Here is a 17,310-nt window from a genome sequence, read left to right on the forward strand (position 1 = left end):
TGCACTACAGCAGTCTGTTTTAGTCGATCGGACGAGTAGGCTCGCTTAAATAACCGGCAATATGTCTACCATTATTGTCCTCCCCCTAATATCACACGATAAGTAGGAATGGCAACAATTTCATTTATGTTTCAAAGGTACATTGACCAGGAAGTACTACTTAGCCATACTGTAGACCTACTTACATGTAGTAACACGAATGCAACCCCATATAAGGAATCGATTCAGCGCTCGTATGCTTTGACTCCACAGTAATAATACTTAGCTTACTTTCGTGTGATTTATGTGTAGTGATAGTTGGATGTACTTAGCAAACTGGTGTTCTATATAGGGTGAACGCCAACACATTTTGACGGTTACTGGCCATTACATGACATATCAGGGCGTGATCGCGGCATATTTATTCAACATGGAACTGTCTGCCACAGCGAATAACAATAAAACATAATTTGAGAACAAAGAACTTCCATTTTCAGGTACGTTTTATAAGTTTGCTATACATTCGTATGCATATTGTAGTTGTCGGGGCAATCAGTACTTATATTAGTTATATTATAACTTTACCTGACAACACATAAGCTGTTGTGTTAATTATTAACTACTGAAGGACATGGTGTAATTCTTCTAGCTGGTCAACTATGTAACTGTTGTATTTGGTTTACATGTAAAGAGAATGACGTCATAAAATAGCAATGTTTCCTGGAGTTTGTGGCAGTCAAAGATGAGATCTCATATTTTTTTTCGATGGATTTCAACACAATCAATTCTGATTCTTGATTGGTATACACATTTCTTGCACATCATCTACATCTCGTTGATTCTCGTGAGACTATGATGTAATATCATTCTCTTAAATTAGGGGCGATTTGCCTTCATGGACAGCAGAATAAAGGAAATGCTTTTCTTTTTAAATATTTGTGTGCGAATATGACATCATCATCATAGAAAAAGAGGGCATTGTTTATCACATACTCGTTCTTTACGTATCTGAAACACAAGGATTGTGCACGGACCATCATATAAGATTTCACCGGCGTTTTGATGATCTACTTGGCAGCTACGTGCAGCATTATTAATAATTTATTCCCATGAAGGAAATACCTTTTTAATAGTAATCTTAAACATGTCTGGTAATATCATAACGATAAATTTGAACAATAAACGTGCTCAATCACACGTGTATTGTGCGATACAATTGCAGTTAAGGACATGGATGTGCATCACCACTGGCAATCACCCTGAGAGTCCAAAAAATGCGCAACTCCGACTCACAATCTGTGTCCCAACTTTCCTCGAGGTTTTGTTTTGTGATTTAATGTATTAATGTTTCTCTAAAATGTCAACTTTATGCAGCGGAACTGCTTCAAGGTCTACCAACAAGAGCACATACTGCCATACATAGACGGGGAATTAAGCTACAATGAAGACAATCCGTATTCGTTATTGTGTTTTTTTTATTTGCATCTACACAAAATGCTAAGAATACAGCTACAATAACATTTTGGCGAACATATATCCACGTTATTAAAATATTTGTTTTCATCTGAAATTCACAAACATTTAAAATAAAACATCTTCCAGATTGTGAAGATGGAAGATATCACATGATATGTGACTGGTGCAATACAAATACCGCCTACAAAAATCAGGATTAACGTAATGGATAATGAAGTCTGGTGTTGGTCTATCTGACTGCATTTGCCAATGCAATTTAAGTAATGACCACGTGTACCTATTTTGAAAGTCTCTAAACATACCAACACTTTCCCCTCACTAATCTGTAGCATCAGAGGTTCTGACATCATTACTGATTTCACACAGACTTGATACAAAAAGCCTTGTTAAATAATGAATAACAAACTTTTAATACAAACACAATTGAAACTATTTCGGGATGATTAGATTCGCTTAAAATGTGCTACTGTAGGGTAGTATTGTTCTTAATTTCCTCATTTCTGATATCAATACAAGAAATTATCAGAAAACAATCTAAAACGAACAAATACAATATTTTTGTGAAAACAAACCATTACAGTAGCACATTTTAAGCGAATCCAATTATTCCGAAATAGTTCCAATTGTGTTTAACAGATTTAAACTGAAAACATTTAGGGAGTAGTTTGCAAATACTCATACTATCCAATACGTGATCCGAAATACAAACAGATAAATAAAGTTATCACCGAGAAGTGGAATAATAAATAAATAATAAAGCCCCACTGTATTTATATTCAGTTCTACCAAAAATAGTATATGACTGTTCTAATATCACTAAACTATGCCCTGGCCTATAGTACATATGCAGACATTTAAAAAAACCACTGTCTTGTTCAAGCATCTGTCCTCCACTCCATCTCGTATATGATATGCCTCCAATTTCCACTCTATATACAATATTTGAACATTTTTGCTTTCATGAATTATCCACTTCAGCCCTTAAGGTTTATATTTCTCAGTTATTTTGCTTGCAATGGTAAAATTGTCGTCGTCGTGGTGGCCCTTCTTGCGGCTGCAACTATGAGATCATTCATAATACCGACATACAGCATTTAATATTGGTTAGATTACAGGGATTAAAATCCAAGATGGGAAACTTGTCGTTGGATTGACGCTGTGAAATGAATAACCCAAGAGATAGTTTGTAGGTAAGCAGTATACGCAATATGGTCAACGGTATATAAGGTAGTTAGCAATCATTAAAACAGACGATTATATTTCCGTAATTTTTCAATGTAAAATTCTATGCTGCTTTTCATAACATAAAGATAAAATACGTGGTCACTATACAACTTTTCGCACAAAACAACGTGTAAAACCAGCACAACAATTGTGATTTTAGAGCATTTTACCACTTGTTTACATGGCTAATGGTTTACCAATTATTGTGGTGGTTATTAGTATATATGCTGATATTTTGGCATTACATATATCTATATATCTATCTATTCTCCAGATGCCCGGTGGAGCCCCATTCTGTCCATCTGGCTTCAGCATATTGTTTGGGTCTCCCCTGTTTTATTATCTCTTCTGGGGTATATGCCAATGTCGTGTTACACATGCTCGTAGATTCATCTCTTAAAGTGCGCCCAACAAAATTCCATCTCCTCTTCATTACTATAGTGCTCAATTTCTCCATTCCAATCCTGGTTAGTGTTTCATGGTAACATGGTTTTGCAATTTTATCTTCAATACCCTCCTTAAATACTTTGTTCGAAAAGTAAAGGTCTTTAAGTGCTTGAAATACTTCACAGATCATCATTATATATAGTTCCCCCTCCTATGCGTGTCGCTGCGTCTCATACTGAGTAGATGATTGACATTCCATCAGCAAATTGTATTTTTCATGCCCAGTCCAATGTGTCTCACTAATTCTTAATTGCACTCCTGTAAGGAAGGACCATGGCTTCCCCAAATTGTTAGGTTCAGTAGTATTCGTTCGGTATCTGGTTTATGTAATTATGGATTAGGTTATCAGCCCAAACCCAAACCACAATCTGGAATACGAGGGGACTATACTTCGTCTGGTTCTACCTGTAAATCTTTCCGTCTTGGATGACCCTACTAGGAGAACAATACTCCCGGCGGAATAGAACTCCAGGTTACTGAAGCCCCCATCAACGATAAGATGATAGTCCCAATGGTTATAGAGTCTAACCATTACTATATACTTGTTGAACAGCTTTCTCGTGGAGTATGATCTATGATTTGAATCTATATTTGAAAATGTTGTTGCTTGAGCAGGTACAAGACGACACGTATGATGTGTATGACAAATGCCATTACTACAAGTTTTAAGAAAGTTTTTCATTTCATTTTGTACGCCACTTTTTTTTAAATCATCAAACAAGTGAGTCACCCAAATGTACAGAGCCACTTTCATGAATACCACGACGATGATTGATTTATAGCGGTTATGTGGATGACTCCTACAAAATATTTGGCGTTTGCTTTGTTGTGGATTTGAGAGAACTGCTTGATTGACATGCGCATTGTCCGGCCACGGTTACTATTCCAGACGGGCTGAATTGCAATTATTATCTATCCTTTTTTTTGTTAATAGCGAATCTATATTTCTATTACTAGTATATTAACAGTGTTAATCTTTCGGGTACTATCAAAACTCCAATAGCTGTTGATATCAATATTTTTACCTTCAATTTTAATTTTTAATTTCAAGTTTTCCTTTCCTGTGTTATTAGCACCAATTTGAAACACCCATCACCAAAAATTAGACACAAAAAGTATAGCATGTGCGTTACATGCCAACGTTGTACATTACATCACTTGCTAGTGTAAAGGGATGGCCAATGGTTTGCTTCCTTATCTCTAGAGGGCGCTATTTATTGAAATCCAGTTTTGTGGAGTGAACATGGGGTCTGGGCGAAATCATGTCAAATAATGTGTCACATCCCATAATAGTGTACGTGGTGTGTCATAATTTTTGTGGTCTCCTACACGTGACCGATTTTAATAATGGCGACTTTTTGACCATTATGTATATATTTAAACAAAAATAGATGTCCAAAAACACATATACCGCTGCTTTAAAACTGTAATTTGAATTTTCTGACAATTTGACGAAACAAATGTATTCATGGCTCATCTTGGTCAGAAAAATGTATTGACATTATCAAAATTGCCTGACTCGTTCATAAATGAAATCGACTGTGTAATTAGCGCTTCTGAGGTCGACATTCACAGGCGAACGACATGTGAAAACGCACTCACAGATATATTCTAAAAGAGAACGAATCATAATGGTTTGTTTAATCCCCATCCAGCACTCACACATTGACCATAAAAACTGCCCCGTTATCATCTGATAACTGCTATCACGTGGTTCCGGTAAACCAGTCAGTAAATTTGACAACAATTCCCGCTGTACACCATTATATACAGCGATGAGAAGTAGTGTGACAGTTTAAATTACAAGATAGCTTTGCAAAACATTGGGTTTTTGTTCAATCTAGACTTGACGACGCCATTTCATTGACACGCCTACAATTTAGATCATTTCCTTCTCATTCTGAAAGGTTATTGAATAGTGCACATGAAAGAGTATACCTTATATAAAATACATTTTAATACTGTGCGCTACAGCAGTGTGTTTCTTTTGGTCGATCGGATAGGTAGGTTCGCTGGAATAATCGGCACAGCCTCTACCATTATCGTACACATCCCAGTCCTCGCACAATATCACACGATAATAGAGCGTGCGTGGTCTTTAAAACCCTAGGTATAAATGTCAACAATTCCCTTTATGTTACAAAGGTACATTGACCAGGTAGTACTACTTAGCCATACTGTAGACCTACTTACATGTAATAACACGAAGGTCGCCCTATATAAGGAATCGGTTCAGCGCTCGTATTTTATGACCCCACAGTGAAAATACTTTCGTGTGATTTATTGACGGTGATAGTTTGCGATACGTAGCAAACTGGTGTTCTATTCAGGTTGAATGTCAACACATTTTGACGGTTACTGGTCATTGCATGACATATCAGGGCGTGATCGCGGCATATGTATTCAACAGGGAACTGTCTGCCACAGTAACAAACAACAAAACATAATTTGAGGACAAAGAAATCCGAGTTTCAGGTACGTTATATATATAAGAGTTTGTATTACATTTGTATGCATATTGTAGTTAACAGGGCAATCTGTACTTGGTTATCGTAATTAAGAACTGTTGACTTTAGACTATAGCACATAAGCTGTTGTGTTTATAAGCCATATTCCGCGTTTAGCGAGATCATACGAAATATCGCGTGACTTAAATCACGCACTTAGCAAACTGGCGACAAGCTTTTCATTCACGACAGTGGCAACCGTATTGATTGCTGTGTTGTAAACAACAATTACCGAACAGTATCGACATTTAAAGCAACAACGGGTGTTAACGTTGTGCGTATGGCGAACGTAAGAGTGATTCCAGATTCGAAAAATGGAATGAATGAATGAATGAATGAATGAATGAATGAATGAATGAATGAATGAATGAATGAATGAATGAATGAATGAATGAATGAATGAATGAATGAATGGACTAGCACATTGATAATAACAAAATATATTCTACTGATTCATATGAGGGATTTGAATTATAACACAACCTAAATCCTACTTTAATCCTATGAACGTTCTATCGTGTTTAGTGCTGACCTCAGCAAATATCCTGTTGATGTTTTTGAGTAATCAAGTGATTGGCCAATTAATGTGCATCTCGTTCAATATTGTTATTTACTACCTTTGAACCAACGAAATGTCCGTCAAGGCATGAGGCAATTCGACCACCAATCCAGTGACGTATTGCCACTGAAATAGTTATGTAGTAAACATATTAACAGAGCATTTGCGTTCGTACTATACAATATCGCTATAAAGTGCACACAATAATTCTCTTGTCATAGTATATGGTCATTGGTAATAGACACAGATAGTAAACTTGCACAGTAAAAGCGATTGCTACTGCCTGTAGATTAATAATAATAATAATAATAATAATAATAATAATAATAATAATAATAATAATAATAATAATAATAATAATAATTAAATCAACATCAAACCGATTGCCTTGTGTTATATTTTCCGCTTTGATCACCGATTCTGTTAATCACAGTTTCCAGTTATGGAATCGTTATGGTTTAGTGAAAATAAAGTATACTTCATTGAAAGGTGTTTTATTTTATTGGGACCACACATTATTTCTGGTAATGATCTCTGATTGCCTGCTATATCATGACGATGCTCCAAAATTGCTCCGATAGATTGCAACCATGTCAACTAAATGGTGTAAACAGTGTGTCTTCTTGGCATGGACGCTAAATCTAAATATCTGTCAATGTCATGTAATTTTGTTTTCCAACATGAAATCAACAATGAAACTTAATTATATCATACCCAAATCGCTTTAGAAACAATAATAAAGAAAACGATTCAGGATCAATTTTAGGAGTACTATGACATTTCTGAGCATATTATTTTACATAAGACCTTTAAAATGTTGGGGTTTATAACGAAAAAAAAGAGTCGAAATTGTTAACACATACACATGCCCATTGTGAATCACTTTGAATGTGCTTCTTTCAACTTGACAGCCTTAATTAATCACAATTACTTGGACTTGAGATTTGCATCAAACGAGCAAAACTAAATTCTCTGTTCATATACTACACATAAGATTCGTCTCCTTTATACAAATGTACGTCCACTGTTACACTTTTAATGATATAGTGAAACATTCCAAAAGTGTCGATCTATTCAGTGATGTGTCCATATTTATAAAAAGTACCTACGGTGTTCATTACATTTTACTCTGTGTTTTTATATTGTATATGTCGTTTCGTTTTGTATATACTGCTGTGTGTTATTGTATTCCAAATTATTTATAGGAGTTCAATAAACAAATGCGGCATAATAATAGATGGTATGACGTTATGTTAATATGAGCCACGGGAATCATTTAAATATCTAAATATAGTTTATCACAGCCAAATTGTTATTGTTGTTTTCCAGTGTCCCATTGTTGTCATGGCACGATATGGTACTATTTTACAGTTCCTGAACATTATAGTCATATGTGTAATATTTGTAGATTCCACTATTGTCAATACGTTTACCCAAGATTCAGTTGGTTTTAATCACATGACTGTTGATACAATCACTGGTGACGTATACATTGGTGGTGTTGATTACATCTATAGACTGGATACAGATTTACAACTCATCTATAATATAACAACTAAACCTGATGATAGAACTGATAACTATAATAAAATATTATCAATCAACTACGATGACAATAATCTGGTTACGTGTGGAAGAGATAATGGATATTGTCAGATTAGAAACTTGACTGACTTGTCTGTGCTAGGTGATAGTGATATATATGTTGCTGCAAATACTGTGGAAGACTCTACTGTGGGATTTGTAGCACCCGGTTATGATGATAAACCTATGTTGTATGTTGGTACATCAAAACGAGGACTTGACTATGGAAGAGAAGCAGTGAGTGGACGACAACTTGAGGAAAACATTTTCAGCACAGTATCTGCAACCCCTGGTGTTACAACTAGTGTAAGTATAATCAGCTACTACCAAACATCAGACGATGTTATCTATATACAAGGTTTCAGCTATGGTGGATTCAGTTACTTTCTAACCGTACAACGTTTGGGTAGATATGACAATTCGTACATATCTAGGATAGTACGTGTATGTCAAGAGAGAAATGACTACTGCTACCATTCTTATACTGAAGTAACATTACAGTGTAACAGCCCTGATGGTACGTCATACAATTTACTACAAGCAGCCCATGTCATGAAACCAGCATCAGTTCTAGCTATGTCACTATTATTGGAAGACGGAGAACATGTTCTATTTGCTGTGTTTGCCAAAGGAGAAACACCACAGGATTTAACACCATTACACAAATCGGCTATGTGTTTGTATAAAATGACAGACATAAAACAAGCATTCAGTGATGCTATATCTGGCTGTGTTAATCAGGGTGGTGATGAATATGAATTAGATTATATAAGTGGGTCGGCATGTCTTGGCTTTGGAGGCTCTGTAGTAAGTATAATCTATAGCATGTATGATTGAGGCATACTCATTGGTTGCTTGCAATATCTATATATAGGCATGACGTAATCTCTGTAAAATTCCAGAATATCAAAATAAAAAGTGTTCACGGTTCAAAAATATTTAAACATAATTACAAATATCGACGAAAGTTGATGCTACAATATTACATAATCAGGTTAATATGATGCTTACTAGAATATGTAATATATATATATCTATTCAAAGTAATCTTTTTCGCAATCAGAATATCGTTAACAATCTGAACATCCATTACAAATAGGTTACTTGTATAACTTTATTATAATGAGTAAAACCGCATATTTTGTTCAAAACGTTTTATTAATTTAATTTATTTTGATTTTAATCTGTTGGTTGTGTGCATTGTTATTTAGGAGGAATGTTCAACTGGTGGTCTGTATAGATATGTCAATGGAAAAGATCCCTTATCCACATACGCCATTCTTGAATATCCCAATACATTACTCACATCTATTGGTGTAACCACTGTACAAGAACACACTGTTGGGTTTATAGGAACACAAGATGGACACATACTAAAGGTAGGGATTACTATACAAATAAATCAAGTGTTGGTGTGCTGGAATACTCCATGACGCTACACTAACAAATTGTACCATTTCCTTGCACTATTGCGTGGCGTGTAAGTAAGTAAATTTATTACGTTTCTTGATAGCGGAATCTTACCCACACAGAATATTGCCATCAATATTGAGCTTTATTTACCAAAGCTCAATAATAAGTTAACGCTCATCTTTCTATGTCAATAATGGTTAGTTTGTTTGAAGTGGTAAATGAAAACCAAGTGTTGACAGTGAATATTATTTTTTTCTGTTTAATATTATTTCTAGGTTCATTTCAGACAAAGTCTATCTGCCGTAGAGTATTACATTCACTACCTGTACTCGTCAACTATTCTGTCTGATATAGCGTTTGACACTAATTTTCAACATGTCTATGTTCTTACCCAACATAGAGTGAGTATGACACGTTAAGGAATTAAAGAAATTACTGTTGGTAAAACCAAATCGATTGTATGAATACTAATAGAATGAGAAACTACGAAACATTTCAAACTGCTAGAATAATTGTCTTTGAATTATACTAGAAACAAATTCTACTGTGTTTTCACATGGGTTAAAATACGTTTGGCATCGCCATGGAGAATGCCCATCGCCATTGCATGGAACAATCACTTGCTCTAGCTAGTTCGCTATATAATCAGTACTCAGTATGAGATTAGTGTACATAATGTCTGACTAATAACTTTCTGCATAACTGTAGCTTTACAAAGTCAAGGTACAAGACTGTAATAAGTATACAACATGCAGTGAATGTTTTAGTGCTATGGATCCTTACTGTGGTTGGTGTACACTGGGAAAAAGGTTGACATAATTTGCATTTATCTTCAATGTTCTATTCAAATTAAAATAACAAATTAAACAGGATAGATTTATGATTTGAATTTTATACACGTGTATGTGTTTGGTTTGGCAGATGTTCTCTTTATAGTGATTGTCCATTGTCACAACAAACATCAAGATGGTTAGATGTGTTTTCTGGTGATATGTGTGTTAATATCACATCAATAGAACCAACGAATAGTATCGCTATTGCTGTCCGGAATCAGGTATATAATTAGTACAGAGATTTGTCACTAAATGTTAAATCATTAACCGCAGATATGGTATTTCGAATATCGTGGTTGTATAAGTCAAAAATAATAATAGTGATATATCGCATTTTACATTGTAATGATTCTCAATTTGTGTAACTATTATTATATTGTTATCCAGATCACTCTCAGTGTTATTGAATTACCCGATGAACGTGATATAATAACTCCAGCTTATCATTGTACGTTTGGAATAATATGTATGACACCTGCTGTTCAATCTGGAAATGTCTTGACCTGTGATACACCGCCTATCGACATTAGACCCGAGATACCAAGTGGACAAGGTTAATTAAACACTTATAATACAGTCAGCAGTGTTGTCAACATATTGTCGATATTTTAGATAGAGTAATTGCAATTAAGTGCAATATGACATTTCTTTTGTCGACAGATTCCGTGGCAGTACAACTTTCTGTAAAAAGTGTGGAAACAACTATAGAGTTTGTACATACTGAATTCTATTTTTTCGATTGTTCTGCCCACAACTCGTAAGTGTAATAATTGTTTTATCTATACGTATATAATGTATATACAAATATGTTATTATACTATGATAGTAGACATAGTTAACAATTAAATATTGAAATCGCAGCGTATAGTGGCATGATAAATAATATTTCACATATTAAAGAAGTAGTCAGCGTTATTGTTTACAATTTACTATCTATAGATGTACAGAGTGTGTTAGCAGTAACTGGGCATGTGATTGGTGTATATATGAAAACAAATGTACACATGAAAGTAGTACATGTGCTGAAGATGACAGTTCCACAATTGTTGTAGGTAATAATGTAAGTACACTTAAATGCGCTATTTATCGATAATGATAACTATAATTTGTATTAGTGAAAGTGGATTTGTATCATGCTAATTAGCAGATATAATTCAGTTATTGTAAACAGTATACTTTCTTGCGTACACGGCTATTACAATTTCGTTTCAGAATATATTTGGTAGTAATGGGAGAAGAGGGCGTCATTACTGTCCTTATATTGAGCAACAAAGTGATGAAGTTCTAGTTCATGTTGGTTTGACAGTATCGCTTGTAGTGAACGCAGTCAATATCCCGGATTTGAAGGTAAACTGAATTATTTATATTGCAATAAATATATTTTTTATGAATGAACAATTAAAATGCAACTGCAATCATATGTATGGCAAATATTTTCTAGTCTAGTATAGGCATATCATTTCCTGGACATGTAAATACGGTGTTTGGCCCCTTATTTTAATACTCAAGTGGTTGTTACATTCAAGAAATCAACATGGTTATGATTGTTTTCCAAGAAAAGGGCAGTGATTATAAGATTATATATCAGCTACTAAATATAATGAATGTGCATTGATTTATGATATATTTGTAAATCTGTAGGGTAATCCTGGTTATGAATGTATTCTAAGCGGAGATGGATTTGAAGATTCTACATCAGCTATTAGATATAATGAATCAACATTGATTTGTGATGCTAAAAACGTGAGTTTACGAATAGTAACTTACCATTGAGTGGATGTTCTATGTTTAGATATGAATCTTTTTAGGTTCGTGCTTCCGTGGTAATTCTATTAAAACATTGCCGTCAAGCATGGTACAACGATGATACACAATGTAATACATGTTTACGTGAATTAGCCTTTGGGGCTGTTACGATATACCCGTGACCATATTGATATTATATGCATGTTATTTATTTATGATCAATGTGGTAAAAATGACTTTATCGCCATATGATCAAAGATAATATAGGAACAGTACAGTAAGTTGTAATTCATATTTACCAATTTAAAAATCACCTCATATGTAGGATGTATGAATATTTGTATGTTATTAAACACAATTTACTTTTGTTCATGTAATACTAGTATAATCATGTCATAGCAGTCACTGTTTAATAATATTGTGTAAACTTCTGCCTCTGTCTTAGTACCACTATAATGCTGATACCCAGGAGTTGAACGTGAGGTTAATTGTACAGTGGAATGATAACTATATCATTGATGATATATATGGATACATAGGTGAGTCTGTTAGAGAGCATCAATTGAAAACAATACAACACAAATCAACTTTCGGTTCCGGTTCCAGTTTAGACTGATTTATGGTCACCCAATTCGAGGGTCGCCAGTGTTTGTGATCTAATATGCATGTATTTTGCCTTGGTAAATTTGGAAAGCAGAACTGTGGTCAATTCATCAAGCTAGTGCATAAATCAATAACATGACATTAAAATAACATTAAAATCTGATTTTTTATTTACAGTAACATTGTATGATTGTAGTGTCAGTCTTGACTGCAGTGAATGCTTATCTACTGTAACAAGTAGAGAGAAACTACAATGTGGATGGTGTGTTAGAGATAATTCCTGTCAGATTGAACAACATTGTGATTATGTTTGGTTGCCACAAGATACAAATCACAACTGTGGTGAACCTGTTATCTATGAGGTAATATAATATATTTTTAATTTAACAATGATATTTGATACATTGGTTGATTGTTCAGGTAGATATTTCAATTTAGCATTAAACTATTCTAATTGTAATGTGCATTCTAATATTGTTCTTTCAGATATGGCCGTCTTCTGGTTCATTCGAAGGTGGGACTGACATTGTCATTAGTGGTAGCAATTTTGGAAAGACGTACTCCCACATTGACAATGTCCACATCGGGGGTCGTAACTGCATACTGGTTGAAGAAGGGTACACTGTATCTAGAAGGTAATATGTCCCCCTAAGCTATTATCATAACGTACTATCTAAAACAACGAAAACCGAAATGAACTAAATAAATATATAGATTAATAGGTATAACACATTTGATAACAATGACAAATATTGTCATTTAATTTCATTTCAACCACAGTATTGAATGCACAACAGACTCTGCAGATGTTGATATGTCTGGCCAGGTCAGTGTCACAGTTATTGGTACTGATGGAACACCCCAAACAGGAATATCTGGAAGCTCAATACAGTTTACATGGAGGGTAATATTTAAGTCTTGTTGAATCTATTTTGAACTAAGATGTATTGTGTCTTTGTAATTACTAATTTTGTGCACGTGAAACTTTTTTCAACATTTCTTCAGAAACAAGTTCTGAGTGACTTTGATCCCAAGATTGGTCCCAAAGCAGGAGGTACTAAAATAGTGATAACAGGAACATATATGAATGCTGGAAGGAATATAACAGCATATATTGATGGATCAGTGTGTACAGTTAAAAGGTAACAGGGGAGTAATGTCAGTATATATTCACATGTCTCGACATATATAAATCAACTAATAAATAGTGCATCTCTATGACACAAATGTGTTTATTAAAATCAGTTTTTTTTTCTATTTTTTCTATTTGTCCATAGTGATTTAGTGAATAGTACAAGTATTGTATGTATATCCCCACCGCATCAACAAACAGATAGTGCAACAATTACAGTGTATTTCGATGGCGCTGCACGTCCAATTAATGGAATAACATATGAGTACACAGAAAATCCTACAGTACTCAGTATTTCAAAAGAGGAGAGTATGTTCAGGTAAGGGTAACTTCCACATATACAGACAAAATGTACAAGCATTAGTTTGATTATTCGATTGCTGACCGCGTTGCCTGATTTCATGAGATAAAGAACAATGATGCGTAAAAGGGTTTTAGTTGGATGTTTTCAGCTTTTGTTAACCAATGGCCGCTGTGTGTATGTTTGATTGAATATTTATTTATTGATTTATTTTATTGATTTTAACTTTCAGTGGAGGTCGACATGTTAGTATTTATGGAACAAATTTTGGTTCAATTCAGGATCCCAAACTAATAATTTACATATACCAAGAAGCCTATACTTCAGTGAGTTATTTTTTATGGTTCTCTAGACGCTAGAAAACGATCGAAAAAATACTGGCGTGTAATATATTTTTTTGTGTATTTCATTTTATTGCTGCTGAGTTGTACAAATTTCTCTATGAATCCTACAAATGAATACACAGTAGACGATGCGAAATTCTCAACATAACATGAATGCAGAAAAAGATAAAATTGTGAAACCATATTATTTTCAAAGTTTTTCAAATATATATTTATTACTAATACACTATGCTATATTTTATTTCGTTTTTTATTTGATGAAATAAAGTACTAATAAAATACATACAATACATCAGATTTAATCAAATTGCTGTCACTTTGTACTTGTCTCAAAAAGATTCCGATTTACATTATCAGCAAATCTGACCTAAGACTCTGGTACCATATCACACAGATATATGAAATGCATATTACGACACTGTGACATTAAGGTGATAGAAAATATACACATATGATAGCAGACAATATTAAGTGTGATTAATTTATATTACAGGATCCATGTGAAGTATTGTCCGATACCAGTATGATATGCATAACTCCATATGTACCATATCCACCACCAACACAACCCAATCAGATGAGATCAGATGAGTCATCACAATCTAAAAGATCGACATGCGGTGACACTTGTGTAGATGTGACAATAGGATTTATAATGGACGATGTACACGAGCTACGCAGTCTTCCCCAGTTATATTTCAAAATCTACATTGACCCAGTTTATTTTAGATTTGATAATGAAGCACATATCAGCCACTTTGAAGGACAGCAACTCTATATCAAGGTAAAATGTTTCTACATTTAGAAGCAATAAGAATATGAATGGCATGTATAGAAAATGTTTAAATAACAAACCGTGCAATCTCCCAAAATGACGCAATTTGTCTCTCGAAACTATCTAGTATTGGTTCGTATATGGTTGTATACCAGAACATTGTATATCACGTTATATTTACTACCAACGCTGACACAGTGTAACGTATTTTTTGAGTTAGCACAATTCCAAATTGGCGCATGTGTAGAGTTTGATTTATAATGGTTTGTGTTTAAGTGGTATGACGGCTACCAAAGTAAACATTTAAGAGAGAGGAAAATCTAATAGTGCTATAACATATGTTATAGGCAACAGTGAATATTTACAACATTTACCCACATTACAATGTCGAATTATTGGCCGTATATTAACACTTTCTATGGTATATATTATGTCCGCCTGATTGCATGTCTGATTGCATGGTGGCTTCGATATTTGTATTCAGGGAGAGAACCTCAATCTGGCCAGTACGAGGGATGAAGTGACCGTATACATTGGAACTGAGATATGTAATGTAACAGGTATTGATAATACTATATTATACTGTATAGCTCCTGAATCACAACCCAGAGGAGTGGATATTAATGGCACCGCAACTATTAACAATTTACCTAAAGTGATGGTAAGATATCTTCTATATTCTTTATTCCAATTCACCAAATCAACTATCGTGATAATGTTAATGTGGTAATGTGTAGTAAACTCGTCATTAATACGTTCAATTGCATTACATTTTTTTTCTCCAGGTTGTTGTTGGAAACCTTGACTTCTTCATTGGATATTTGTCTTACATAGACCAGACGTCGGGTCCTAATATCATTCTTATTGTAGTCAGTTTATCTGTTGTGGCATTTTTATTATTGATTGTAATCGTAGGAGTTATTGTCATATATCAGCATAAACATATTGATAGTGAGAGGCAGATCAATGACTTACGAAGAAATTTTCTGAACATGGACATTAAACTCAGTGATATTAAGGACGAAAACACGACAGATCTACGTGGTTCAACTGCTGAGGAGGAACTACAAACACCTGTTTCCGAAATACCAAGTGAAGGAGTTGCTAATATGTGTACAACGAGTGACTATCAAACATTACAACCCCAAATTACCAGTGATTATCAAGCATTGGAAAAAACGCTTATTTCACGTGAATATGAATCATTACAGCCCGGTGATGCTAGTCAGTATCAATCATTAAACAAACCTGCAGTCATCAAGCAACAGGAGACAAGTAATTATGAAAAGATTGGTCGCTCTACTCCAGACACACAACCAATGGAATCGAAATAATCATTGTCTTGTATGTTAATACGTTTATGTACAATTTAGAAGAGATTGTGTGATATTGTATTATATTATATTAACATTACGCCACATTACATACTACTCTGCAGTGTCTGATGTACAAATGACCATTGTAAAAATTTCTCTATAAGAACAAGTAAAGTGCATGCACCAATTCAATGCTTGTTTATTAATTGACTACTCAAAAAAATATTACAGAATGGTAGAATATCACAACTTAAGAATTTTTGATTTCATATCACACTCGAATTTGTGAATCTACATTTTTGAATTTAAAAAACTAGTCAATATCATTGAGAATATTCATCACATATTCGTGTCCGTCCTTTACGTATCTGGAATACAAGGATTATCATCATATATGATTTCTCTGGCGTTTTGATGTACAGCATTATTAACAATTCAATCCTATGAAGGAAATACCCTTTTCAATAGTAGTCTTAAACATGTTAAGTCTGGTAATATCATATCGATAAATTTGAACAATATATGAGGTCTTCTACGTTAAGGCTGTGTGCTTAAAATACCGATTATCGTGCGATATAATTTCAATTTACGGATATGAATGTGCGCCACCACTCGCAATCACACTGAAAGTCCAAAAAATGTGTAACTCCGACTCACAATCTGTGTCCCAACTTTTCCCGAGGTTTCGTTTTGTGATTTAATGTATCAAACACTGTGGAAATGCTTCTTCCAAAGTGTCAACGTTATGCAGCTAAACTGCTTCAAGGTTTACCAACAAGAGCACATACTGCCATACATAGAAGGGGAATTAAGCTGTAATGAAGAAAATCCCAAACAATGCTAGAATTGACTAATTGTTTTCTTTTTGACAAGCCTCCGATATACGTTAAAGTAGTATATTTCAAAGTTTTTCATAGCAGTCAACTTGTTGTATCCGTACCTCATTTATAACAACCGTCGTAACCTAGGAACGTAGTTACTTGGTACAAAATATTTATGTCGTACGTGCAATAGACTAAAACGAGCACCACAAGTAGTGGCATAGAACGAAGTGTTGCAGGAAGTGACCGT

General features: G+C 34.3%; 1 protein-coding gene across 2 annotated transcripts; it reads left to right on the top strand.

The window, feature by feature from the left end:
* Window positions 1-5,334: 5,334 nt before the first annotated feature.
* Window positions 5,335-16,431, top strand: LOC102809696 (plexin-B-like). 2 transcript variants are annotated; one of them, XM_085503784.1, is made up of 21 exons: window positions 5,335-5,601; window positions 7,522-8,583; window positions 8,988-9,155; window positions 9,465-9,590; window positions 9,898-9,998; window positions 10,111-10,243; window positions 10,410-10,575; window positions 10,683-10,779; window positions 10,962-11,082; window positions 11,235-11,369; window positions 11,664-11,765; window positions 12,214-12,307; window positions 12,549-12,733; window positions 12,858-13,006; window positions 13,152-13,275; window positions 13,377-13,513; window positions 13,649-13,822; window positions 14,037-14,130; window positions 14,642-14,932; window positions 15,408-15,584; window positions 15,709-16,431. In XM_085503784.1, exons 2-21 carry the CDS (start codon window positions 7,537-7,539, stop codon window positions 16,255-16,257), a joined length of 4,170 nt encoding a protein of 1,389 aa, XP_085359910.1. In that variant the 5' UTR covers window positions 5,335-5,601; window positions 7,522-7,536; the 3' UTR covers window positions 16,258-16,431. The 2 variants fall into 2 exon arrangements, with proteins under 2 accessions (XP_085359910.1, XP_085359911.1); XM_085503785.1 differs by having other exon boundaries at window positions 15,514-15,584; window positions 15,709-15,842.
* Window positions 16,432-17,310: the final 879 nt, after the last annotated feature.

The sequence above is a fragment of the Saccoglossus kowalevskii genome, chromosome 9 (assembly GCF_978046115.1).
Source record: "Saccoglossus kowalevskii chromosome 9, keSacKowa6.1, whole genome shotgun sequence".
In the NCBI taxonomy this organism is placed as follows: domain Eukaryota; kingdom Metazoa; phylum Hemichordata; class Enteropneusta; family Harrimaniidae; genus Saccoglossus; species Saccoglossus kowalevskii.